General features: G+C 38.9%; 1 protein-coding gene across 1 annotated transcript in view; it reads left to right on the top strand.

The window, feature by feature from the left end:
* Nucleotides 1–26,722, top strand: part of LOC129004035 (uncharacterized) — a 40,025-nt gene extending 13,303 nt beyond the window's left edge. Inside the window, exons 2-25 of the mRNA XM_054432408.1 lie at nucleotides 2,948–3,189; nucleotides 3,435–3,522; nucleotides 4,529–4,640; nucleotides 5,241–5,305; nucleotides 6,060–6,168; nucleotides 7,273–7,410; nucleotides 8,453–8,644; nucleotides 8,982–9,202; nucleotides 9,679–9,900; nucleotides 12,973–13,098; nucleotides 13,786–14,022; nucleotides 14,364–14,505; nucleotides 15,170–15,291; nucleotides 16,135–16,215; nucleotides 17,789–17,992; nucleotides 18,528–18,695; nucleotides 18,897–19,070; nucleotides 19,642–19,758; nucleotides 20,269–20,386; nucleotides 20,899–21,115; nucleotides 21,816–21,997; nucleotides 22,626–22,823; nucleotides 24,499–24,617; nucleotides 25,686–26,722. Coding sequence (XP_054288383.1) covers nucleotides 2,960–3,189; nucleotides 3,435–3,522; nucleotides 4,529–4,640; nucleotides 5,241–5,305; nucleotides 6,060–6,168; nucleotides 7,273–7,410; nucleotides 8,453–8,644; nucleotides 8,982–9,202; nucleotides 9,679–9,900; nucleotides 12,973–13,098; nucleotides 13,786–14,022; nucleotides 14,364–14,505; nucleotides 15,170–15,291; nucleotides 16,135–16,215; nucleotides 17,789–17,992; nucleotides 18,528–18,695; nucleotides 18,897–19,070; nucleotides 19,642–19,758; nucleotides 20,269–20,386; nucleotides 20,899–21,115; nucleotides 21,816–21,997; nucleotides 22,626–22,823; nucleotides 24,499–24,605 — 3,570 coding nt within the window. The 5' untranslated portion in view covers nucleotides 2,948–2,959 and the 3' untranslated portion in view covers nucleotides 24,606–24,617; nucleotides 25,686–26,722. The remainder of the gene's footprint in view (nucleotides 1–2,947; nucleotides 3,190–3,434; nucleotides 3,523–4,528; nucleotides 4,641–5,240; nucleotides 5,306–6,059; nucleotides 6,169–7,272; nucleotides 7,411–8,452; nucleotides 8,645–8,981; nucleotides 9,203–9,678; nucleotides 9,901–12,972; nucleotides 13,099–13,785; nucleotides 14,023–14,363; nucleotides 14,506–15,169; nucleotides 15,292–16,134; nucleotides 16,216–17,788; nucleotides 17,993–18,527; nucleotides 18,696–18,896; nucleotides 19,071–19,641; nucleotides 19,759–20,268; nucleotides 20,387–20,898; nucleotides 21,116–21,815; nucleotides 21,998–22,625; nucleotides 22,824–24,498; nucleotides 24,618–25,685) is intronic.
* The last annotated feature ends 923 nt before the right edge of the window (nucleotides 26,723–27,645 follow it).

Raw genomic sequence — 27,645 nt, forward strand, 5'->3', positions numbered from 1 at the left:
AATTCTCAAAGTACCCTATAATTGACCGGTTTTCGGGTAAACCTGGTAATTCTTTGTCCATATGGTAAAGGTAAATACCAATAATATTAATCACTAAGACTAGGTAACCTAAACAAACCAGCCTAACCTACTGTGCCGGCCGCACAATTTTTATTTCAGCTGCAGTTTTTAGATCTGGACGAAATGAGAGCATTATATTGGCTGTCATGGCGTGACGTCACTCTCTTCTCTTAAGGGAACACCATTACCACAACGATACGAAGTTTAGCCAATCGGTGTTCGAGTGTGGTGTAGTGGTTAGTGCCAGGGCTAGACATATCTCTAGCCCTGGGTTAGTGCACACGGCTGATGTTCAAGAGGTTACCAGTTACCACTGATAACAGATCGATTCCCACTGGTGACACGTTCTTTTTGTCAAATATTTTGCTTAGAATGCGATTACTTCTTAACTTTTAATCTTTTGTTAGAATTTGAGGCATTTGTAATTTTGTTTTATGAACAGAACTACTTTTTCGATTAGTACCTTTACCTTTACCTTTACCGGTTCTTCATCGTTGCCCAGCCATAGCTGGATAGATTGCGTCAAATGAAAAAATTAAAACTTTAAAACTTTGTCTATATACACTATATACAAGGCGGTGGATCATGATGTCCAAACTGAGTCAGGGGTTTCAAAAAATTCCCTGATGGAGTAGAGGGGCCTAGTCTTCAACTCCCGAGACATGTGCGCAACAAACGCTTTCACTGGCAGGCCTCTGATCTCAGCACTGAGACTATTGTACAGCTTTATGGCCATAGTGGGGAAACTGTTTGCTGTCTTACTGAGCCGATGGGATGGAAGGTCAAGTTGGCTACGGTTACGGGTATTGCAACTATGGAGGTCACCCCTTGAGCTAAAATCATTTAAGTTTTTCTTTATGTGTACAACACTGTTTAAGACGTACTGGCTGAACAATGTCATAACTCCCAGACGCATGAAAAGAGGTCTACAGTGGGCGTCAGCTTTGCTAGAAGTTACAATTCTGAGTGCCTTCTTCTGGAGTCTGAAGGATCTCCTAGAACCAGGTGCATGACCCCACAACTGCAAACCGTAGTTCAGATGACTATGGAATAGGCCATAATAGACTGTCAGTAAATACTGCTCGGATATCTCCAGCTTGATTTTGCGAAGCAGAAAGATTGTTTTGGATAGCTTGTCGTTAAGGTGGGATATATGGTCTTCCCATGTAAACCTTCATCAGATTTTTTTTTATTATCAGCAAGTTTTGTTAGTTAGGGTAGGTTATGACGGTTTAGTTTTATAAAGATAAAGATAAAAATATTGATTTTAAAAATTCAACTGAGTCAACAAACAACAATGAAAGACGTCTCTCAACCCTCAAGAGAAGAAAATGACGTCACGCAATGACAGCGAATAGAATGCTCTCATTTTGTCCGTACCAAAAAACCGCAGCTGAAATAAAAATTGTGCATTCCGGCCGTGAACTTTTGAGTTGCACACCACGAGTTTAGTTTAATAAATTAAAAGGTCGAATTAAACGTATTTTTTTCACGGTTGTGAATGTAATCAGAGCAAATTAAATTATAATTCCTAGAGTGTATGGGCCGGAATTTTACCTCCGGACCTGAACCCCCTGAACCTCTTCATGAGTTCAGCTCAAGATATTCATTTACCCCCGGAATTTTACCCCCTGGCCAGAAATAGTAACCCACGAATACGTGGTGCAGCACATTATTGTTATAAACGGAGTTCCCGTAGTTACTGTACTCGATTTAAAAAAACCCCTATAATACTGCAATTACAGTAATTAGATAAATGTTTTGCAACGAAGTTTTATCAAAAATATTTTTAACTATGCAACCTAAACAGTTTTTGATTATTCATTTACATAATTGGGGCCGTTTGAATAGTTTGGCAATTTATTAAATTTTAAGTTATGACTTTATAAACGCATTGTTAGGAAACCGCGGCAGACGACAACATTATCACTAATCGGGCGTTAGCGCTTGCGACTTGCGATTCGTGCTGGCGTTGCCGCCACCGCCACCCGCCATGGCACCCGAGTCCCGCCAGAAAGTTTGTCAAGCTAGAATCTAGAAATTAGGTTATGAATGTTGGTTGATTGCTAGAGTAAATCTATTATTTCTTTTTGAAAACCTCGGTATATATGTTATTTAAGTAACGGGAAAGACCCTTTCTCAACCATTACTAATGCAATTAAAGGTTTGTATTGTATTATTGGAAACATCATCTGCTTGAGATAGGCTTAAAGCTGTGTGTACTAAGTAGGACTAGGCTATCCTAAAGAAATAGGCTAACACACCTCATATGTTGTGATAAATACCTACTGCATTTTAGGGTACAGTTTCTTGCTAGATATACAATCAAATAAACACTCTTGATATCTAAGTTAGGCCCTAACTTATAGCCTTGTAAACTAAGTTTAAGATAGGGCCTAACTGGTTTTTGTAACCCGGGTAAAGGTCGATTCACAACATCAGTTACGGCACGTCACAGTACGAGTACAGTCACTTCAGGCACGTCACAGTTAACAAAAATATTCTTCAATGGATTTTCTATTGCGCTATCTACACTCATCCGTTGCAGTTCCGTCAGTGGCTCTGCCGGCGTCTGTCAGTCAATTTCAAATTTCTTTCCACCGATATTTTTGGATTATTCGGACGCCTGACGGATCTGTTTGAGGTTAGAAATAGTGTTTTTGTTGTTGATTGTGTTTATATTATGAGTAAACTTACTGGTTAACAATTAACAAGATGGACAATGATAATTGATAGAATTACAATTACAAGGTTAATAATTTAAAAATTTTGTGTGTAAATTACTGTAAATTTTAGAGACGGAGGACTGACTGAAACCAACTGACGGGCAGTAAGTCTCACACGTATAATGCTTTCATCAATGGTACCGGTACTCTGATAATTTCAGGAAACCAAAGAGATGGGGTCTAGAATGAAGAGCAACGGTGTGGGTCGCCGGAAGGACGGAGACGTGTCGTTGAACATGGAGTGTGGAGACGAGGACTTGTCGGAAGCTCAGCTATCCGCCTACAACAAGGCGATGATACAGTACAGAGAGACAACCAATAGCATTGATAACCTGCTGCGCGCTGGTGTCATCGACATCACAGAGCGAGGACAGGACTACATCTCCATTGAGTTTAAGGAAGGGTGAGTCAAAATTATTCATAGAAAAATATCTGATAGGCAAACTTTTTGGAATAAAGTGTACCAATACATAAGGGATTAGGCCCTACTTGATCGTTTTATTGAGGTAGAACATAACTTGTGCACATATAACTGCAAATATGAATGCCTAACTACCAATTAAAGCAAACAAAAGGATCATAAGAAGAAAGGTTTATTCAATATATGTTTATAATAAATTCAATTTGCAACCTGTAAATGTGTTTTAGTCTGAATGGTGTGAACGGCACCAAAGTGAAGCCCCCGGTGATGCCGACCAGTGGACCCAGACCAGCCGGCACCCCATTGCTGCTGTCGGTGAGTGGTTAGGTCAAAATGTCAAAAAATCAAGAAACTATAACTTAAAACATCCTATATGGATTTTTTTAAATATAGGAACCAGAATATATATTCTGCTATTCATAGGACTATAGATTTTTTAATATGAACCGGTTTTTTCTCAAAGAATCTGAATCAATTACCTGACAGACTTTCAAGATCCTTCTGTTTGAAGGAAAGATAATGTTTAGAAGATGGGAATGTTGATGTCATAATTTTAATTTTTGGATTCAGTTTCTAAGTTTACTTTCAACTTCAAAATGTCTTAAAATAGCTGATGATACCATTTTAAGTTTGTTTCAGTGTAATACGAATTGGTTTTGCTAATGCAGGGGTTTTGATTAAAAAAAAGAAAAAGAATATCTAGTCTAGTTAAATGAGCCTATAAGAAGAAAGTTTTCTTTTCTTCCTAAATTTGAAATTCTTTGATAGATCAGCTGTTTAAAAAATAATTCTTTCTGCAAACTCTCACTGAAATGTTTACATTACAATTGATTATACTTTTAACTTATATACGTTACTTAATTTAGTTTCATCCTACTGTAGAATATTATATTCTTTTTTCAGAAAATGTGTCATTTTGAACTATAAACTTGTCTTAATTGTTTACTTCTGATAAAGTTTTGTCAAACATATTATCTGTGTGTTTATAAGTTTATGTACCGGTAATGCAAATTTGAAGCCATGTTAGGGAGATTTTTTTGCAAACTATCGCTAAACTGTTTATTATTAGCAGTTTACATGTTGATAGTTTCTATATTTGAATGTCTCTCTGTTCTAATACTATACTGTTGGTTGACTTACTTATTTCCCGTTATATTCTCTGGAAGCATAGTGCGTCCTATAAAGTCACATGTACTGTCATCAATTATTGATCCATAACAATTGTAACACATAGACACAAACTGTTAAATACAAATCGTTTAAAATGACTGTTCGAAATGATTGGACGTGCGGGTGTTGATAATCGGGTGGTGTTCCATAGAACGCTGGCGTACCCCAGCCGGGTGGAACGTACCAGCTGGTCATGGATCCACGAGGAACGATCTACTTCGGGTCCAACCCTAGCGTTAACCCCACCTCTTCACCAGGCTCAGGTATCAGCTATCGTCTTGTTATTGTATGCATGCTGTGCTTTCTGCTACGTTTGAATATTCCTTATTTGGTTCAGTCCATTACATTTCTGCAGTTTTGTTTAAACTTTGTATTATTTTAGTAACGCCACAGTGGTTATGCTTGGGAAGTTTAAAGATATCTTACACAGAGAATAGGCATTTTTTATAGGCCAAGTGTTGGAGTTTGTTTAGATTCTTAGTACCGTACTTGAGAGTTTTGTATGATATACAGGAAATAGATTCCTAGTCTTTCAGAATCAGCATTGATCTAATAAAAGATACCTATTATTTTCTTCAATTTCATAATCTTGAGTAAGCTTTAAGACAATCTTTATGCTACTTGATTTAATTGTATTAATGCATGACATTTGAAATAAAAACTTTTATTCATTATGTTTACATGGTTAATATTGCCTTTGGTTAGTATTGCCTTTGTCTTCAGATGTATCTTTTACAATCCAGTCTTGTACATTGTGTGTTAGAAGAAAATGATTTTGTGGTCTGTTTGTAATTTTGTTACTTGAAGCTTTTTAAAATGCTTATTTGCTTGAATACCATTGAGTGGCTACTATTGTCTTACAGTACCCGTTGTGGCAGGAGTGATTCCTCCCAATGTTCCGGTGGCCGCAGCGATCTCTCCGCCTGCGGTGAGTTGAGTGATGAGATGATTATGGTGGTGAGAGTGTAGGAGAGGATAAGGCAATGTTATTGACTGGGGAATTAGGCCTTATTGCAAGACCGCAAAGTGTTTCGATGCCAGTTTTTCACCCCAATGTCCTTGTTAAACCACAGTTGCCATTCTTTAATTGTAAACAAATTCTGACTGTCCTACAACACAACATTTCCTACAATTCTGTTATGGTAATTTTTGTCCCAAGGGGTATGCAGGAAGGGAATTCGTTTACCTTGGTGTCTGGGCGTTATCCTGCTTGTTCAGCATCCAGTCAATCTAGTGACCGATTTGTATTGTAACATGTCTAGTCAAATAGGCCGTTTGAAATGTCTGTCTTGTTTGAAAATCCCGTGAACCGTGAAGTACGTTCAGTAATAAGATTTTTGACTGTAAAATACTGTATAGGCCTACCGATTGAAATCTATAATCTTTATGAAGTGTGTGGGAACAACATATTATAGCCTATTGTTATTCTAGTTACTAAGAGAAACATTTAACAAAAGTTTGCACAAAGAATGTTCTGTGCTCAAAAATTTGTGTATAGTGTAAAGTTTTTGTGTTCCTTGTTACAAAGTGAATCCCAAAAGTCCCAAGAATAAAAACCTAGGCCTTCGTGTCTTATGTTACATCCTTGAATTGGATGTTTGTTATTTTATGAATAATTTGTTACAAGTTTTATGGTAACTCCATGTGGCGAATCAATATTGATCTGGTGGATGTTTTTATAGGTAATGAGGCCAGTTGTTCCTGCCACCCCAGTGCGGGCAGCCACTCCCAGAACTACCAGACCAGCTGCCCCTCGGACTACCACCCCTGCGCTTGTACCCCTCTCAAGTAGTAAGTTCCATCTTTCCCTATTGATATAACTATTTACATGCCTTCACCATGTTAAAGTTGTCAATGTTATGAATCAAAACGGGTGTGTGTGATTTAAACCACCAATAGAGTGAGCCACCAGGAAAGTTAGCTACTGACAGAGTAAGCCACTGACAGAGTGAGCTACTGACGGAGTAAGCCACTGACAGAGTGAGTTACTGGCAGAGTGAGCTACTGACAGAGTGAGCTACTGACAGAGTGAGCTACTGACTGAGTGAGCTACTGACAGAGTGAGCTACTGACGGAGTGAGCTACTGACGGAATGAGCTACTGACAGAGTGAGTTACTGACAGAGTAAGCCACTGACGGAGTGAGCTACTGACGGAATGAGCCACTGACAGAGTGAGTTACTGGCAGAGTGAGCTACTGACAGAGTGAGCTACTGACAGAGTAAGCCACTGACAGAGTGAGCTACAGACAGAGTAAGCCACTGACAGGCTGAGCTACTGACGGAGTGAGCTACTGGCAGAGTGAGCTACTGACAGAGTGAGCTACTGACAGAGTGAGCTACTGACAGAGTAAGCCACTGACAGAGTGAGCTACTGACAGAGTAAGCCACTGACAGGCTGAGCTACTGACGGAGTGAGCTACTGGTAGAGTGAGCTACTGACGGAATGAGCTACTGGCAGAGTGAGCTACTGACGGACTGAGCCACTGCTGGCAGAGTGAGCTACTGACGGACTGAGCCACTGACAGATTTAGCTACTGACGGACTGAGGTATTAACAGAGTGAGCTGCTGACAGACTGAGCCACTGACAGAGTTAGCTACTGACGGACTGAGCTACTGACAGAGTTAGCTACTGACAGAGTTAGCTACTGACGGACTGAGCTACTGACAGACTAAGCCACTGACCAACTGAGCCACCGATAGAATGAGTCACAGACAGACTGAGCCACTGACTGACGTCGCCAACCAAATTTTTAGACTATCTCTGAAACCAACAATAATTAGTAATAATTTATTACCAAAGTAATAATGAGCATCTCAGACTGTATGAGCCAGACTGTATGTTATACTTTCTCCTCTTACAAGTTGTGTTTCTGACCTGATGTTTGTTTTTCAGTGGTGAACAAGAACAATCCGAAGGGCACGTCAGCCGTGCGGATCAAACCCATGACTCAGACCAAAGCCAACGAGGCGACCAGTGTCGGAGGAATTGTGCAGAGCAAACCTTCAACTTCTGCAGCATCCGCTAGCAAGTGTAAGTCATTTCATACATGTAAGTGTGGGTATTCTGTCGGGTTTAAATCTTATCAATCGCCAATGGCTTTCTGGCTTTTATACACATGATAATGCCGAGAACCAATGTTAAGGAGCTTGCTCTTAATGTTAAGAAGCTGTGAGTTTTTCTTCTTCTTTTTTTCAAAAGGCTTATAAGTAGATAAGCTTCGTCAGGCTTATAAGTAGACCATGGGATTGCACCGCAGCTGAAACAGCTTATTGTGCACCCTCATTAACAGGTCCTCAATCTCCGTCAAATCCCAGGTTCTTTGTGAACCATGACTATGGTTTCCTGTTCTTCCATTTCTTACGTTTGTCAACACTAGGCTTAAGTTTTGCAAGACCTATACAAAAGTTAATTAATATGTTTCAAAATCATATTTACTGTGGGTAGTTATTCTAGTTACTATCTTGATCTTTATTACTTAGCCTACTTTTGCATGCTCTAACATATAATCTATACTTATTTAATACGCAAGCAGGTTTTTTGTGACAATTACTCCTCCGAAACTACTGAACTGAATGACATGTTTTTGGTGTCATTGGAAAGAGAGTAACGTGAAGTTGTGCAGGAAACTTTCTTTTTAGGGAAATAATGAGAGAGTGAGGCCATGGAGCCCTTTAAAGTTTTGTATTTCTCCATAAGATTAACATTGGAAACAAAAATTGTTATGAAACTCCAGCTGTTGTCAGAAATCAAAAGTGAGAAGAAGAGCATATGTTAATTGTAAACTGTCAATAAGTTTGCTAATTTAACAGTTTGCTACAAACTTGCTGACTTGGTTGAAATTTGTTTTAAAATAACGCCTGTAATACTTAGCAATTGCTCGAATTCGAGCAACAGGGACACTAGTTCATTAAAAGTAGGCTACACTTATTTGAAGTCAGTATGAATACAGTCTAAACTTATTGTAGCGTAATGCTCTTTCATCCTGTTTCACCTCGATAAAATCATCAAATCATTCAATTGTCAAGTGAAAATTTCTGTCCCACTGATTTCTTAATTAATCTATATTTTGTAGCTGGGTCAGCCATGGTGGTTGACTTGACGGACGAGGACAGTAGGAACGTCAACCCTGTAGCGGACAGCAAGGAGGTGCAGTTTAACAAGCTGAGTGGCAAAACATACCCCTCGCTGGTCGTAGTGGCTCGACCCAACCTCAGGGTCAAGGAGATCTCTCAGGTTACCACTACGAGTGAGCGCAACTCTTTAGGTAAGTTCACAACCATTCCCTCGGTCAACTAGCAAAATACGATCTCAAATATCCTACCCAAACTGGCCGCATGAAGTACCGATATATGGACAGGTTGGATAGAAACAATCAAATCGTTGTGAAAGTGTTTGGAATTAAATTTGTCTATCAGTGTTTGGTATGAATATCAAATCTTTTCCAAAGTTTTGGTGGTTTTGACACATCACTACTATCCATTAGCCCCTGTAATCTATTTTCCCATGTAAGGAACTAACTAAACTCGAGCTACTTTCCAAATGTCAATCATTTAGCTTTCCTTATATCACTTTTCTCAAGTAATTCATGAGTTGGTCGGCAGATGCCAAGATGAAGGCTGTACTGATGGGAACGCCGACCAAGTTCACCGAGTGGCTGATTCAACAAGGTCTGGTGCGCAGTGAGCAGCATTGTTCCGTTCACGTCAACTCTGACATGACTCCCATCAAGCTCAAGCTCGGCATGTACTCCGATGTGTCCAAGTTCCCGTACAGCGGCGGCTATGTGTGGATCAGCGAGTGCTGCCCTACACGCTTTGTGTCGGTGAGTTTCAAGATTGTATTAGGGTGTTCAGTAACATGAAATCAGACAAGTCACTATTACGAGTAAATAAATAAGAGCATGCTAATTCTCATGTCTCTCATGAGCTAGTTTAGTAGTTGAGAGCAGGACTTCGTTACCTGAGGTCCTCAGTTCAAATCCTGCCAAACATCCAGTACACATATTGTTGATAGTTGACAATAAGTATTATATAAAATAAATAATATTTATTATTTAATTTAACCTCATGCTACAGTATAAATGTAGGTATAGGCCTAAGGTATCTGGTCTACATTATCGACAGAATCGCTTTTATTGTTGGTTGACTTATAAATTAAAATGTGATGTTTAAAAGGATATAGTTTAAAGATAAATTTCTTTTAAATATAAAAGATTGGGTTAAAGTGACTCCAAATGGAACTCCATACGGCTATGCGACATTCCTAGACAAAACCCTCATACACCACTTGTGCCATCAGGTGTTCAGCGGATCGATATTTGAAGGAGCCCCGCATGCGCCCACTGTCCTGGTTAAGCTACTGTACCATTGGGCTTGTCAAACCTCCGTCAACAATATTTCCCAGTGGGTGAAGGTCGACGGATTGTACGTTAAGAGTTTCTACACCAACATTCGCTCTGTGTGTACGGCAGCCGTGCATGACAAGTTCGAGAAACTCGGCGGACCGAAGAAAAGAGTGGAGGTAAGTGCAGTTGGGTTGTGAGGATGTAAGTCCAGGGTGTATACCAACCGGGAAAACCGGGAGAACCGGGAAATAACCTTGAATTTGAAGAGACCCACCATGACTTAAAGCGACGACGATGACGTTTTCGAGACCGCGGGAGACGACGATGACGTTTCCGTGACCGCGGGAGACGATGATGACGTTTCCGTGACCGCGGAGACGACGATGACGTTTCCGTGACTGCGGGAGATGACGATGACGTTTCCGTGACCGCGGGAGACGACGATGACTTTTCCGTGACCGCGGGAGACGACGATGACGTTTCCGTGACCGCGAAAGATGACGATGATGATTTCTACACGGCCGCGTGAAATGCTCATGATTTTGCCGCGATAGTGACCGACGACGATGAAGTTTCCGTGACCGCGGGAGACGACGATGACGTTTTCGTGACCGCGGACGACGGCGATGACGTTTCCGTGACCGCGAAAGATGACGATGATGATTTCTACACGGCCGCGTGAAATGCTCATGATTTTGCCGCGATAGTGACCGACGACGATGACGTTTCCGTGACCGCGGGAGACGACGATGACGTTTTCGTGACCGCGGACGACGGCGATGACGTTTCCATATCTGCGAGAGGCAATGATGATGTCTACACGGCCGCGTAAGATTTTCGTGATTTGCCGTGACCGCGAAAGACGATGATGATGATTTCTACACGGCCGCGTGATATTCTCTTGATTTTGCCGTGATTGCGGCCGACGACGATGACGTTTCCGTGACCGCGGGAGACGACGATGACGTTTCCGTGACCGCGGGAGACGACGATGACGTTTCCGTGACCGCGGGAGACGACGATGACGTTTCCGTGACCGTGGGAGACGACGATGACGTTTCCGTGACCGCGGGAGACGACGATGACGTTTCCGTGACCGCGGGAGACGACGATGACGTTTCCGTGACCGCGGACGACGGCGATGACGTTTCCGTGACCGCGGACGACGGCGATGACGTTTCCGTGACCGCGGACGATGGCGATGACGTTTCCATATCTGTGAGAGGCAATGATGATGTCTACACGGCCGCGTAAGATTTTCGTGATTTGCCGTGACCGCGAAAAACGACGATGATGATTTCTACACGGCCGCGTGATATGCTCATGATTTTGCCGTGATTGCGGCCGACGACGATGACGTTTCCGTGACCGCGGGAGACGACGATGACGTTTCCGTGACCGCGGACGACGGCGATGACGTTTCCGTGACCGCGGACGACGGCGATGACGTTTCCGTGACCGCGGACGACGGCGATGACGTTTCCGTGACCGCGGACGATGGCGATGACGTTTCCATATCTGTGAGAGGCAATGATGATGTCTACACGGCCGCGTAAGATTTTCGTGATTTGCCGTGACCGCGAAAAACGACGATGATGATTTCTACACGGCCGCGTGATATGCTCATGATTTTGCCGTGATTGCGGCCGACGACGATGACGTTTCCGTGACCGCGGGAGACGACGATGACGTTTCCGTGACCGCGGATGACGGCGATGACGTTTCCGTGACCGCGGACGACGGCGATGACGTTTCCGTGACCGCGGACGACGGCGATGACGTTTCCGTGACCGCGGACGATGGCGATGACGTTTCCATATCTGTGAGAGGCAATGATGATGTCTATACGGCCGCGTAAGATTTTCGTGATTTGCCGTGACCGCGAAAAACGACGATGATGATTTCTACACGGCCGCGTGATATGCTCATGATTTTGCCGTGATTGCGGCCGACGACGATGACGTTTCCGTGACCGCAGGTAACGACGTTGACGTTTCTGTGACAGCGGGAGACGACGATGATGTAGACACGGCCACGGGAAATATTCATGATTTTGCCGAGATTGCGGACGACGACGAATATGACGTTTCCGTGACTGCGGGAGGCTATGATTATGTCTACACGGCCGCAGATGTTCATGATTTAGTCGCGATCGCGGACGACGACGATGACGTTTACGTGACCGCGGGATCGACGATGATGTTTACACTGCCGCGGGAAATATTCATGATTTTGCCGAGATTGCGGACGACGACGAATACATGACGTTTCCGTGACTGCGGGAGGCTATGATTATGTCTACACGGCCGCAGATGTTCATGATTTAGCCGTGATCGTGGATGACGATGATTACGTTTCCGTGATCGCGAGAGACGGCGATAATGTATTCATACCGTGGGAGATGTCCAGGATTTTTCCATGATAACGTAAGACTGTGATGACGTTTACGTCACTGTGGGAAGCGACCACACGACCGCAGGAAATATTCAGGATTTTGTCGCCATTGATAATGTGTTCATAAAAAATTAAGATAATATTCAGGATTTTGCTGCTATTGAGAGAGAAGATGTTTCCGAGGCCTTAAGTAATGATGATAATGAAAATGATTACTATAATAAGGATTATTACTTTTTCAACACTAGCTCACTATGGACTTTGAAACAAACTTGCTGCAAGTCTTAAATTGATTATAGTTTAAGTGGAACCAAAGAAATACGCGGGAACCTGGAAAAACTTTGAAAAACCAGGAAAAACCTGGAAAAAACCTGGAATTTCACTTTAATAAAATAGTATACACCCTGTAAGTGGTTGATCCAAAGCGTTTTGAATTGTAAATAGACATGTTAAATCATAAAATTAAGATAAATGAATAGTTCAAGCAAGGAATACTTAATTATATTAACAAATAGGTTAATATTATAAATTCTTTCAGTAAATATCTACTTTTTTGATTTTTTATGGAAAAATGGCATAATATTGTTTTGAACGCTCAGTATTTAATTTGTTTGAACCTGGTACTTTTGACTGAAGAGGGACATAGCGTCAAGGAAATAGTAAAACAGTAGTACAGACAGGTTATAAGTTGACATGTGTTCATTCTTGATACCACCGATACTAGGACATTGCCGACATTGGTTTTGGTATCAAGAATTGATCTTCAAAATTTGATTCCACAAACAATTTTCTTTTTTAATAAAGAAAACTAGAGTTGTGAAACTTATTTTACTTCTTGACGTGATGTTTGACAGTTGGGCGTGATTAGTCTCGGAACCACCTCTCAAGATGGCAACATGAGGCAAGTGAAGGTAGAAGTATTGGGAGTGTACGATCCAGAGTCTAAACTGATTCGCCTCAGAGCCGTGGAGCCTTTACAGGTTAGTTATTAGACTGTAGAGCCGCTATAGGTGCTTATAGTTCAGATTTAGTCTGATTTTTAAGATTGTTTCAAAGTCAATGTCAAATAATATTTATCCACGAGGGACATATAAATTCATATAGTCACTGAGCTAGATATTATTTCTTGAGGTAACACCAGTATTGACTTTGAAAGGGAAGTGAGTAGTCTGATCAATTCATGAGTCCCACTCTACAAGCTGGCCACTTGGTAAAACATTTTCCCTCATTCCCACAAAAATAGTATGGATTTTGACTACCATATTTAAAATGTGGCGTTGGCTAGTAAGGTTGGTAGAGTACTAGTTTAGAACAGAGTGAAAAATTTGTTGATTAAAAGTTGTCTTTACGAAATACATGTACTTTGATAAACTAACTCATAGCCAGAGAGTAGTAATGGGCTAAAACCAAATAACTACAAAAAAGTTCCAAACCATCCCTAGTACCTACACTATAAAATGTCTGCCAAATTCCTAACTCATAGGTCATTGGGCATTAATTCACCACTTCCAAACGTAACCACAAAAAATTCCCAAACCATTTTCAGTACACTACTATAAAATGTCCGGCACCAGCACAAAATCTCTCGAGAAATTCTACCTCCAGATATTCCTAAAGTCCATGATAGTTTCTAAAGGAGTTTGAGGTAATCAATTGTTTATTCGTAGGACGGAGAACGTAATTACAAGCGGAGGTTCGTCAAGATCCTAGAGCCGCTGGAGGAGTGGGTACACAAGGAGTCCATCATTCTAACGGACTACACAGTGGACAAAGGCACTCTGCACCACATGGGCTATCAGAGTGTGTACCAGGTGTCCATGGCTGATCAACAAGGCACCAGTCCCAAGTATAGCAACACACAAGTGATGGACTACTTGCGCCGCATCGTCCCACGCATGTTCCAGGTTGGTAGGAAACAAAGTGATTAACTCAGTGAAGGTGTACATGAATAGGAAAGAGTTCACTCTGGCACAAGAAGCACAAAAGTTACTAAGTTAGAATATATCCAGTGGCTCTGAAATATTCTAATATTGATGTACAGTTTTTATATTTCTTGTACGAGAGTGGTCTGTTCTATTGTTACATCAACCTCAAAACAATTCAAGTGTGGGGTTTTTGGATATATTTTGGTATTTTAGTTTTATTTGATTATCCATGGCTTAGATTTCATCATGAAGTAAAATCCACCGAGAGTTACTGAAGAATTACCTCAGTGGTAGGCTGACTATTTTTTTTTTTATTCCAGAACACACTGTCGTTGCTGTCTCGTCAGATCATCCAACAATTCCTGGACGAGTTAGTGTGGCGAGAGAGATGGGGGACAATCGCAGCTCGGGCCTTTGAGATGATAGTGTCTCACCTGGCAGAACAAACTAAGCTGGATACAGGTAAGGTTTGAAACTGAAACCAGCTGGGTCAAGTGACCTAGGACAGGTGAACATTTGTTTAGTAAAAACATTCATTTTAATTTCTTACATGTGTGTTATACATTCCTACTTAAATAAACATTACAAATGGTTTCTTAGATTGTGATTAATTTTCACAATTATCACAATATGCTCACAAGTGCAGCTGCTTTTGTGGTGTACAATCAAGAAATCGTTGAGAGAGCAAGATAGCTAAAAGTGTTGACCACGAGTGTGAGAGACGATCACTTGATGGCCGTGACTGCAAGACCTGCTCTTCAAGTGCTGCCATGGTATTGTTGTGATTGCAAGATATGCTCACGAGTATTGCCGCGATCACAAGAGACGGATCACAATTTCCCCGAGACCGTATGATAACAATTAAAACAAAATACAAATCTAACAGTTGATGTGTCTTCAATATTTTAAATGTAATTAGATACGACCCTTTAATTAAGGTTCCTACCCTTAGGAGAGGGTTTATCGAAAATTTAACATCAAGACTGTTCATTCAAGTATGTGGTTGATAGGTGTGCGTCTTATGGTTTTCTCTAAAACTTGTGATCCTTATTAGCTTTATTTCAGCAAATATATTTCTATAAATAATATATTTTTAAGAGCTTTCTAACCTTATGACATATTCCAGGCGATACGCTGATGACAAGGCTGAATAAAATAGCCGCAAACCCGTTCAAAAACTGGGCGTACAAAAACTGGCAATCCAACTGTGTTGCAGCACCCCAAATACCAACCAGACTGGTCGTCTCGGTAAGCATTTGTTGTTTGATTGATGTATTTAAAAGATTCCTTTTCAATCTTCTGTTTCAATACTTTTTTTCCATACAATTGTTGTACATATCATTGTTATAGTTTTTTTAGTTTTCCAAAATTAAATAGCACTGTTATGTCCAAACTGTTAGATCCTGGGTTACCTTTCTTTTCTTGTAACATTACTAAACACTATGTCATACTTTTTACGTACACATTGTTTTTTTTTATGTGTTAAGTCATATTTTGACCTATAACACAATTTAAATAGTGATGTCATGGTACTCAAGTATATTTACTGTATAACATAAACGACTTATTCAAGTGTAAGAAAGTAACAAAGAACACAAGGGCCTAGGATTGTTTGTGAGGATAGCAGGCTTACCTGAATGGGAAAGAGTCCAAACTAGCACAAGAGACACAAAACGTTACACTATACACAAAACATTAGAATATTTCACTTACGGCATTTTCAACTAAGGTAGAGAGTTATATCCAAAAGAGAAGAGAGAGACCAATCTATATTGGACCTGAAGACAACTCTCTTCCTTAGTTGAAAATTCTGTCAGTTAAATATTCAAATGTTTTGTGTAAAGTGTAAAGTTTTGTGTCTCTATGGTTTAGACTCTTTCCCATTCAGGTAAGCCTGATGTCCTGAGAAAAAAATCTTCCTCGAATATGTTCTGTAAAATTGTCCAATTCTATGCTATACAACAGTCTGATTAGTTATTAAATTAGAACTGGTTGTTGATTTTTCTGTTTTATAATTGAGTACAATTTGACTTAAATAAACCAAAATGACATAAAAAATACATGAATGACCTTGATTTGATTATGTTTCAGAATGAGGCATTGGGAAGCCAGACTGTCTCAGCTGGCAGCAATCTTCCTTCCATCGACAACCTTCCTCCTAGTTTGAGAAATGTAAGTTTTTTCCCCAATATCCACTTTAAAAAATTGTTTGAAATCATGAAAAAAAATTAAATTTTCAATGTTAAATCTTAGTGCAAATCTTCATTAAATCATGTAAAGATCACATAATTGGACAACATTTTGAGCAGTTTACTGTTTCAATGTTAGTAGGCCTATTTCCCTTTTTGCAGTCTGAAATGGTGTAGTTGTGTAATTATTGTTCTTGGAATAAACATGCTCCGGAATAAGCTATTGCTGTAGACCATGTGAGATCTAGATCTGAGACTGCTAGATTTTACTGTTTTGATACCCCAGAGGATCCCTAGAGGCCAAAAATACTAAATATTCAGTTCATGTTGTATGTTGTTTTTTCTGAATCACTGAGATATAATATATATATGAGGTTACATTACCTTAATCGCCAAGTGATCCATGTAGTCCAAAATCTAGGATTACGTACGTTTCGACGTCAATGCGTCATTGTCAAATCTACAAAAACTTGTTTAAACCATAAGGGTCACGTCATAGTTTTTACGACACACACGAACAAATAATATGGACAAAAATACATTTAAGTAGGCCTACTAACTAATTTATGGTAAACGGTCGTCACAACATAGTACAGATCTGATCGCATGCCGAGACTCGACTACTGATGGTGCGCCGCTTCCTGGTTTATCAACTTGGACTTTGTCCTCTGCCACCTGTATCAGAACTAAAGAGCTTACAACTGGATGATACAGGTGGCAGAGGACAAAGTCCAAGTTGATAAACCAGGAAGCGGCGCACCATCAGTAGTCGAGTCTCGGCATGCGATCAGATCTGTACTATGTTGTGACGACCGTTTACCATAAATTAGTTAGTAGGCCTACTTAAATGTATTTTTTTTGTCCATATTATTTGTTCGTGTGTGTCGTAAAAACTATGACGTGACCCTTATGGTTTAAACAAGTTTTTGTAGATTTGACAATGACGCATTGACGTCGAAACGTACGTAATCCTAGATTTTGGACTACATGGATCACTTGGCGATTAAGGTAATGTAACCTCATATATATATTAAATATTCAGATTCATATTTTACTAAAAACACCCTTTATTACATTACCTGTAGCAGCAAACCTAAGTACTCACTATGCTTAATGTTAGTTAAAATGGGGAATTAATTTTACACGTTTAAGGGTATTTCAGTAAAAATCAGACCAGGCAAAAGAAAATTTGCTTAATATGCAGGTTTGCTGCTGCGGGTTATTTTTATTATGATGTGTTTGCTGAAGCGAAATGCAGAGGTCTGATAAGAGTAAATGAATTTATGGTATATTTAATGTTAGGAAATTCTGGTTTGAAGAAGACCTCCTTGATTTTTAAAGAGGTGGTGAAAAGATTAAATATCCAAATAAATAAGTGTTGATGACCAATGAAGAAGAAGCACAGGATTGAAAGACATGAAGGAAGTTATTGGATGAATCCAAATGCCTTCTTTGATAAGTGCCTGTTCAAATAGGTATTTCCCGACTCTTATATTTAATAAATTATACTTCATCAATTTTAAATCCGTACACTTAATGTTTGTTTATGTTAACAGACTGATAGCCCTAATCCAGTGTCGCAGGCAAACAAACGCGGTCGAGGTAAAGGGAAGACAAGTTCCGAGCCGGAACCTAAGAAACACTTTTTGAGTGTGCCCAGCAGCAATAACTTACGACCTCTAGACTCGTACTACTACGGTACCAAGCCTGGGGCAGCTCAGATATTGGCCAGTCAGAAACATTTTGACCTCAACATGAAGGTGAGTCTGTGATACAACCGATTACCTAAAAATTGCATTTGGTTGAGGCTAGAAATGGTCAATCACAGACGCAATCAATAGGTATACATACATCTATCTATGATGAATTTGATTTCTCCGCACCAAATGGATCTATTTCACTTTATCGTTCATAATTTTCTTGCATTTTTATCTTTCGATTTATATTTATATCCACAACAATGGTGCGATTTCTGTTTTCATACGTAAACTCAGTTTCAAGTAAAGTATATTTATAAATAAGCATTGTTATTTTTATGCCTTGTTATGTCTACTTCGTAAATTCTACAACTAAATATGATACATCAAATAAAATAGGCAGTCTCAAGTTGTAAAGTAGTTTTGTTTGTTTGCATTACAAAATGGTAAAACATTCCTGGTGGCACGCGATTAGTTAGCTTTCATTGTTTAGTGAGATTTTGTTCACCATAGTTAAACATCCAATCTGACATCGTTGTGATTTCTACCTTTAGGCGTTCATGAAGAATCGTTTGTAATAATGTGGTATGTGTTGCAGTGTGGAATGTGCAACGTGATGGTGAAGGACAATCTCCGCATGATGCGTCACTTGGTGGGGCACGCCTTCAACGAGGGCTCGTACACGTTCTCCGACAACTCGCCACAGTGTCGCTACTGCCTCAAGGATTTCATCTCCGATTTCGCTCTGCAGACTCATGTGGAAGAGGTGGGTCCCTGATGTGGTTAAAATTTTTTTCCATTACTCCAGATCCAGATTATGATCCATTAAATAAATTTTTTTCTATTGTTTTTTTTTCACTAAACAAATTGCCGAACGATGAAATGGTACTACAATTATTCTAAATGGCTTGTTCAAAAAAGTCTTTGTGTTGAAGAATATTGTTTAAAAGTTTAATTGTTGTTGCAGTCGCACGAGAAAGGCTCTTTGCTGTGTCAGATCTGTCGAGAAGCCAACCGTGATCGCACCACGCTGATCCTCCACATGCATAAGAACCACTGTGAGCAGGAGCTGCCTTACCGCTGCGGCATCTGCGACTACCGAGCGTCTCAACACAATCTGGTGGTCGATCACTTCCATCAGGTATGTACTTTCCTGGGTGTTAGGACTAAGGTCGATCACGGCTGTCAGCCTCAGTCCGGTGGAGTTTCGGCTACCTGGACTGAAATAATACAAAATTTTTTATCCTTGATGAAATGTAGTAAAAACCCGACTAACCGAAACAAAGGTGGCGATGCAGTGTCAGAAAACGTATTGTTTTATCAAAACAATGATAGAAATTCAAATGTTGGGTCTATTCAAAGAGATATATTACAGTTGTTTGTGTTATTTTAAACGTTGCCGTCTTAAAATCTACATCTGTACACTCAAAATCTTATTTCATAAAATAGTTGGGGGTTGTTTTCTGAACTTTATCTATATTACAGTATGAAATCCTAGTTGTCGCCTGCTCCATTACATTCGTTTGGCCAAGCCGGACCACCCACAGTGGGCATTTCCCATTGCCTTCCTCATTTTCTAATTTATTTGAATTTTAGTGATGGTTTAAGTGTAACAAGTTGTGGTTAAAAGGAGATTTATTGCATACGTATGTTTATATTATAACTAATTGAATATCAGTAGTTTATAACAACAACAATGTTGGTTGCTGCAGTTTCACAAGAACACAGACAAACTACAATGTCCGTTCTGCCTGAAGATTGTTAACCTGCAAACTGTTGACGGCCGAAGGATCACGCAGAATCAGTATTTCTTCATAAACCACATCCAGGTAAGTGCTGCCACTGGCTGTTGTATACAGGGTTTACATTCTGTCCATATGAACCAGCTTTAAATAATTTTTTTCTTCAAAAACATAGTGAGCTACGGAGATTTTGCAGCTGTCAACATTCAATTTTCTCATTTTGTCAGTTTTTGTCATTTTCAATTTATGTTAGATAAAAGATGCTCTATTCAACAGTAAGTTAACCATTCAGTTTGTCTTTGTTAAAAATTAAGTGTAACAGAAAATATTAATCAACAGCTTGCTCTGTCAATTCAAATAATTTATTTCTTTTTATATTGGCAACAACCTCAACATTGGAATATGAGTTTTACTTCTCCCCATAGTCAAAAGGTTAACTTATAGGTCATTAATTAACTTATAGGAACACCTTTAATAAAATATTCTTCTTGAAATCTTCGCTTTTAGGCTTGCTTTTTTTTGTTCTATCTTCTTGTGTTGTGTAAAATTTAGAGTGACATGTGCGTTCTGGTTTAATTATCTTTTTCTCTCTTCTAGAAACATCAACGGAAGACACTGGCTCGCAAGTGTCAAAAATGTGTGCTCTGGTTTGTACATAAGGATCTCATAAAGGAACATTACAAGAAGGACCATACGAGCTGCAAGGAATTGCCAGGTACTGAACATTTGACTGTTCTCAATAGTGTTGTATAGAAAAACTTAATGAATTATAGTTAAAATTCCTGAAACTGACCCCCAAGTTATAAATTAACTTGTAAAATGCATATCCATCAAAATGGAGCCATTTTCCCTAACTCTTTGAGTCTTTGTCTGCTCAGGACAAAGCCCTCCAGAGTACGAAATGTTGTGTGTTGTGATTGACTTGAAAACTTTAATTTTTTGTCACTTATTATTTCCCCTTCCAGCGTTATTTCACTTGTTTGGGTACTACGACGTTACAAAAATAATATGATTCTCAGTAAACAACCAAGCATTTACTATTAATTATTAGTACGACACGGTCAGCGTTATTTCACTAGCTCAAACTAACGGTTTAGAAAACGTTACAAAAATAATAAGGTATTCTCGGTAACCTGTTACCAAGGTAATAGGTGAATCTTCAGTAATAGTGTTATTTATCGTATTACATTATATACCCACCTCTAATTTACGCCGTGTGTTTGACAGGCGTAGTGAGAGAGCCAGTGAACGGACTGGACGTGGTGATGATGCCGACGCCTCTTAACAGCCAGCCGCAATTCAAGAGTCAGGGAAACAAGAACAAACCCACCTTCTCTACCACTTTCACTATCAACAGCTTCCAGAGGCTCGGCATCAGTGGAGTCAAAGAGGACGCAATCTGCTGCGAGTGTGAGGGCGAAATGCTGCAGGACGACCATTATCCGTGAGTAGACGCATATTTAGCACAAACTAGAAATATTATTCACAACAGAGTCCCGCTAAATTGAATATCTGGGTACCCGAACTACCTATTAGCAAATCTAATTTTATAATAATAGTTGTTCTGATAGTTGTATTATCTACAACCTTGTTTTTGACGCTAGTTGCCTCATGGTCGAAGTAGTAAGTGGTGGATCGAGAAATATCTTGTTGTAGTCAGTCACTTGGACGCCGTCATACTCACAGAAACACGTACATTGTTATAACAAATTAAAACAAATTGTTCTCGTGGATGGAACACTATGATGAAGTCAAAGCAACTGACTACGACAAGATATTTCTCGACTTGCTAACTACGTGACCATGACGCAACTAGCGTCCAAACGATGGTTGTAGATATTACGACTATCTTTGAAATTGAACTGGGACGAAAGTAAAGGTAAATAAACCACTATTGTTATTTATTTGTCTTACAAGTTCAGAGGCAAGCCTCAGAATTGAGTAAAGCAAATCTTAAACATGCTTTTCAGCATTAATGACTATGGATTTGTCTTTGTGGGTCTTCATATCTTGCGTGTGTCCATTCATCCTCTTTTTGAGGTTCTGTGTTGACAAGTGCTTGACAGAGGCAAGCACAGCTACATTGTTCTTGGTGAGTGAGGTTTTGATTTATGAATATCAGTCAGCATGTTGTATTGTTTCAGGGGTTTCTTGTCCTGCCTGAAGTGTAGATTCTCTACTTGCTGCAGCAAAGCCATGAATGAACATTTTGTTGTCTATCACCAGTCAGAGGCCAAACCACAGTACAATGTTGGTAAAGCCATTATTTTGGCAAAACCACTGTACTGCGTGTGCGGCTTCTCCAGTCAGAGCGGAAACAATATGGGTGAGTAGGAAACATTTTTGTTAATCATAAATTATATATAAATAAATTTATGAGTTGGAAAGTAGAAGTTTAGAATTTCCCTGAATTATTGATTTATGTACCTAAGCAGGATTTCAATGAGATCATAAAATACTTTTTCTAGTCCCCTTGAGTTTGCAATAATTTTTAACTTAAGAAAACCAAGTAAGATTATTTTTGTGTATTCTAATATTATATCTGTGTCTCAGAGTATTTATACATCAAACGTGGCTGAAGCTAATTATTGTTTTAATTATTTTCTATGCTGCTTATTATAGTAGTCTGTTAGGGATAGTTAAGCTTTTGAAAGGTGAAACAATCCAAACCCATTGAAGTTAAATGTGAGTGCTGAGAAGATAAGCTTAAAGCTGGAATCCTGAGTTTACATTGCTTGAGTCAAAAGATTTCCAGTTCTATCTCGAGAAACATCAGTACCTTTTTGATGGTTCTAAAATGGGTTCAGCTCTTCTTGATCACCAGGAATTCAATAAATGGGTCTGCCTATACAAAGCTATACAAATCAACTTTATCGACATTCATAGTTGAGTTAAGTTACATCCAGTTTTGAGCCTATCTATTATCAACTAATTGAAACAACTGTGTATGTCAGCTCGTCACTTGGCGCTGTGTAAGCGCAAGTCAGCCTATCCGACCCCAGAGCGAGCGGCGCAGTGTACACTGCAAGGCCAGTCCGCCAGCTTCCCTCCGCTAGTGACACTCGACGAGGAAGAGGCGGAGGACCACGAGGAGAAGTGGATGCGCGCCTTCGTACCTCATCGCGCAGACTCTGCGGACAGTGACAAACCAAGTGAGTCCAGCCGCATCCACTTACAGTAGCTTACGGCTTAGACTATACAGTAGACTCCCTCTTATCCGGACTCCTCGGGACCGAGGCCAGTCCGGATAACGGTTTTTCCAGTTAAACCGACGTCCCCAACATCTCGTTACAACGGACCATTTAAATGCATACTCTATACAGTATTTGACTTGAAATTAGGTGAGCATTGTATTTAGACACGTAATTACTGGTCTCAAATATTTCCCACGAGAACAGTCGTTTCATTACCGCCCACTTCCTGCCGTTCTAGTCCGGTTAAACTGATGTGCTGATAAAAATTAATTAAAGAGATGTCACTTCTACCAAGTGTAGTCCAGTTAAACCGATGTCCGGTTAAAAGGTGTCCGGATAAGAGGGAGTCTACTTTAGATAGAACTATATGTCCCCAAGTTAAAGTTGTCACCAGTGTTGGAATAAAAAAATGGACGTAGTTGAATTAGGCTACCCAATTGAACAGTGCCGATGTATTATTTCTCTAAAATACCTCAACTTTTTTAGTCAAACTAATAGGACAACTTATTGTAAATGCATCTTTTATGTTAACTCGACTATCTCAGCAAAGAAATTTAAGGGAGAAAATAGACGCACTCTGTGAACGGCTAGTTCAACTATGTACTTTTTGATGAATAATAGGCCATTTCTGATTCATATGATGGGACATCTTCAGGATCCAAAAGTCAATGCTAAGAATATTCATCCTTGTAACAATTTTGTGGAGGTGGATAGTTTTTAAGAGATAAGGAAATTTACCAGTGAAGATCAAGTTTCCCAATTTTAGGGTTCCGGAATGAAAATTAATCTCAAGTGGAACAAAATGTAGGATCCAAAGATGATATAAGATTCCAGTTCCCCAAAACCTTGTGGAAAACATGGTTTTACATATTCTAGTGGAAAATATCCCCGGTAATTTCATAAAAATAGGCTACAACTATTTGGGATTGAGGTTAAAAAATGGCGTAATTTTATTTCCATTGTAAAATTGCTTATCTACTGATTTTGATCAATTTGTCATATTACAAACTGTATTTTGAAGAGATAGAGATTGTTCAGCTAGCTTATCTGAGAAAAAATAGTCTAAGGGTTAATAGAATTTAAAAATAGAAGACAAAAAAATACACTGATATTTTGTCATAATATAGGATTTCTTCAGTGAGCAACAATGATGATATTTTTATTATCCTTTTATGCTAGAGTGTTTTTGGTGTGTGAATAGTTATTTCAAATAATATTTTCAATGCTACAAACCTACAGGCTATAATTTCATGTGGTATTTTGTTTTGAATGTGAATGTACATAGAGAAGTAAAATACAGAGGATGAGGATACATTCAACAGTACACTTAGATGGCGTCTACTGTCTAGCACCAGTTGCTGGTGTCTAGAGTAAATTCTATTCGTTGTCCCCTCCCACTCTCCTTTTCCCTCACCATCACATGCTACAGTACTCTCACTCGACAACTGCTGTACAAAAATCGCCATTGCCGTTCGGGATCTTCATTGCTCGGTACAATAGCATTTCTGCCTCACCATATCGGAGCTAAAAGCGCACGGTTGTCCCATATGCTTGTATCCTCTGTATCTTACTTCTCTTTGATGCTTAATGTAATTTATAACAATATGATTAATCAAACCTTGTAATTGTGCAGTAGTGACTCCGTCAACAAGCGGAGACCCTCCTTCAATGCTCAACCTGTTGGGTTTGGTCAGGAAAACTTCATCCGACGAGGAAATTATGGAAATTGACGACAAATAGATTAGCACCAAGGTAAATAACAGTAGTTGAATTAGTGATGGATTAGGTGAGTTTTAAATGATGTATGAAACACTGTGATTCTGATTCTTGGTTCTTGATTCTTGATTCTTACTGAAATAGTGGACGAGACATAAGAGAAGCTTAAAATAAGTCATCTTTTCAGTTTTACTTAGCTAAAAGAGTAATTTACATCAGCTCAATCTGTTGAGTCACTTCAACTAAGTCCATTTTGATTTAAAAACTGGTGACAACTTTAACATGTGGATGGAATATTTAGTGTAACAATAATCTAAGGTTTTACCACAAGAATAATAATTGTTTTTCTTCCAAAAGCTCCACTTGAAACTTTGGACGGACACCCTGGGAGCTAACCTCCTTGACTAAGCCTACGCATTAGCCTGGTAATGATATAACATGAAATTCCAGTCCATTTGATTTAGTAATTTATACATTGAGCTGGGACAAACACACAGACAATAGACAATAGACAATAGACAATAGACAAATAATCTTTATTTACACATTCATTAAGAATAGTAGTAGCGTCAATTTACAATTTTTTCTAAATGTTTGGTTGAGGTGTTGTTTAGTCAAAGACCTGTTGATGGTATTCTTCTAAGGAATAGAAAGGTCGATTAATGAGCCATTGATGCAAAGCTGGTTTGAGGTCATCTTCTGACTTGCTTCTTAGATCTGGAGGTAGCCTGTTGTAGATTTTCATTCCTGCGTATGAAGGTTTCTTTTCAAACTGTCAGACCTGCAAACAGTTGTGGTTCTGGGACCTTGTCAAGGGGGGGGGCACCAGGGGGTTTGGGGGGTGTGGATCCCCATTGTTCTAAAAAAAATTGTTCCTTAAGCCGGTGACTTACAAAAGCCATTTTTAACATCTAGAACAAAAACATTTTTAGGGCGAAATGTATGTTTAAATTTATTTTCTAGGGTCCAATGGTAGGGGGTTTTAGCCCTTAAAGCCCCCCTCCCCCTGGAACCGCCACTGCCTGCAAACATACAGAAACCGTCTCCTCTTTGTGTTTAAACTTCTGTACAGAGCCACAATCAACTCTTAAAACTTTGTTTCAGGTACATAGAAGAGAAATGCCGTCTTCAAGAAAACAATTTCAATACTGTAGTTAAGTGATATTTTGTGTATTTTTTTACTGTCATGTACTTTTAGTATTATAATTTTTGCACAGTATAGTAAATATGAAATATAAATAAAAGCTTTAGCTTGTATGTGATGTGGTGTAAGTGTTAGTGGGGCGAAGTGAAAACAACAACAATCCTTAGACATGAGTGAATAAATAAAGTACGGTATTTGTGTTCATGAACCACCTGTTATATAATATTAAGTGTAAATATGTCAATAAAAAGGATGCTTTTAATGTTTTTCAATTTATAGTTGTTTTTAGCTTTTGCAATTCAACTAAGTCAACAAATTACTGTATACAAATCTGATAAAAATTAGCATAACCTTTATTTTATTTCACCCAAAGAAACGGTTTCACTCATCAACATTCTTTGATTTAAAACCACTTCTTCAGATGCTTTATGTTATTTTATTCCCTAATTTCTAGACAACAATGTGTACACTGTACAGTCTAGTTTTGTATTGAAATGTGTTAGAATATCGTCAAGTATCTAACTTAACAAAAAACATTTGCATATCTATTTGTATAAACACAACTAGTATACTACAGTGTTGTATATAACAAGTTAGTAAGTAAAACTGTATTTTATAACGTTTCATTTTTATAAAACTCCACCATATACCTTTAGTCAACTTATCGAGCAGCTTTAGTCAAGGGAAGCATTTCATATGTCGGTCAGTGTTATTATTGGTAGTTTATTACACCTATAATAATTTTGCTTTTGTATATTGTCTGATAAAACTTAGTATGTGACTTCTTTGATTGTTTATCTCTTCATGTTTTAATGGAAGAAATTATTTTTGTGATTGGTTTTCTACTTATGAAAGAGACAAAAAATAGCTTGACTGTTAAGTTTACATACGTCACCTGGAATAATTTTGCTTTTGTATATTGCCTCATGGGAAATTAGGGTTATTGTATGTGACTTTGTTATCTCTTGCTGTTTGAATAAATGCAATTGTTTTTGTAGTTGATTTTATTCATTGATTCAAACCTCATGAAAGAAGAGTACAAATCCAACAGACGCTTTGGTAACCACACATGAAACAGGTCATAAAAGGCTTCATTTCGTATTTAGCAATAAGATGCAATTAGTATGACTGCTTGTTGCAATATCAGAAATTAATGATTCATTTAAAGGCATTCAAAAAAGCATGTATCGCTGGTTTTAAATGGTTGTAGCTTATTGTTGCATTCTTGTTAACAGTTCAAAATATCGATGTTCAATATACACTAACACAATCGTAATAGTCTAAATGATTGAATCACTTACTAAACAGCTGCTTGTTTGCATCAGTTAAATTTAAAACAAGTTTGAACTTGTTTTGAGAGGTTATCATTACATGAAAAGTTCTGTTGTTTTATAGCTTTGTTTGCTTAAATGGTGCGATATGCCAAAAAATTTAGTTTATCACAGGGCTAAAAAGTTTCTTTTCAACCTTTGCACATTTTTTAACTCGGCTTCGCCTCGATCGAAAAACTTGAACTCATATCGAAAAGAGTCACTTTACGCCCTAGTGATGAAATATACTATTAAAATCCTCACCTCAGAACTTTAAAAGCCTGCAGCCCTAGGTCAATATCGAAGCAGGAATAGCTACACACAAATCCTCGGAGCTGTTGCTGTTACTGTTTAATTTATTATGTGCAGTTAAATACATATGCATTATTTAGCTTCAAAACTGCAACCAATGTAAACAGTAAAAAGTATAAGTAAATAGTAAAAAATTAAAACCTACAGTGTAGTTATCAAAGTATTAAAACTGAACATTTCAGACCTTTTATTTGTTAATCATTAACCTTGTTAATACTGTATTAGTATTGATAACCGGGGTTTCCTAGTGAGTTTCAATTCGCTCCGCCTCGAGGTAAACAGTACAATTAAATTAAGA

Source organism: Macrosteles quadrilineatus, unplaced genomic scaffold (genome assembly GCF_028750875.1).
Source record: "Macrosteles quadrilineatus isolate MER2022 unplaced genomic scaffold, UCM_ALF_1.0 Scaffold_9__3_contigs__length_116548681, whole genome shotgun sequence".
Lineage (NCBI taxonomy): Eukaryota > Metazoa > Arthropoda > Insecta > Hemiptera > Cicadellidae > Macrosteles > Macrosteles quadrilineatus.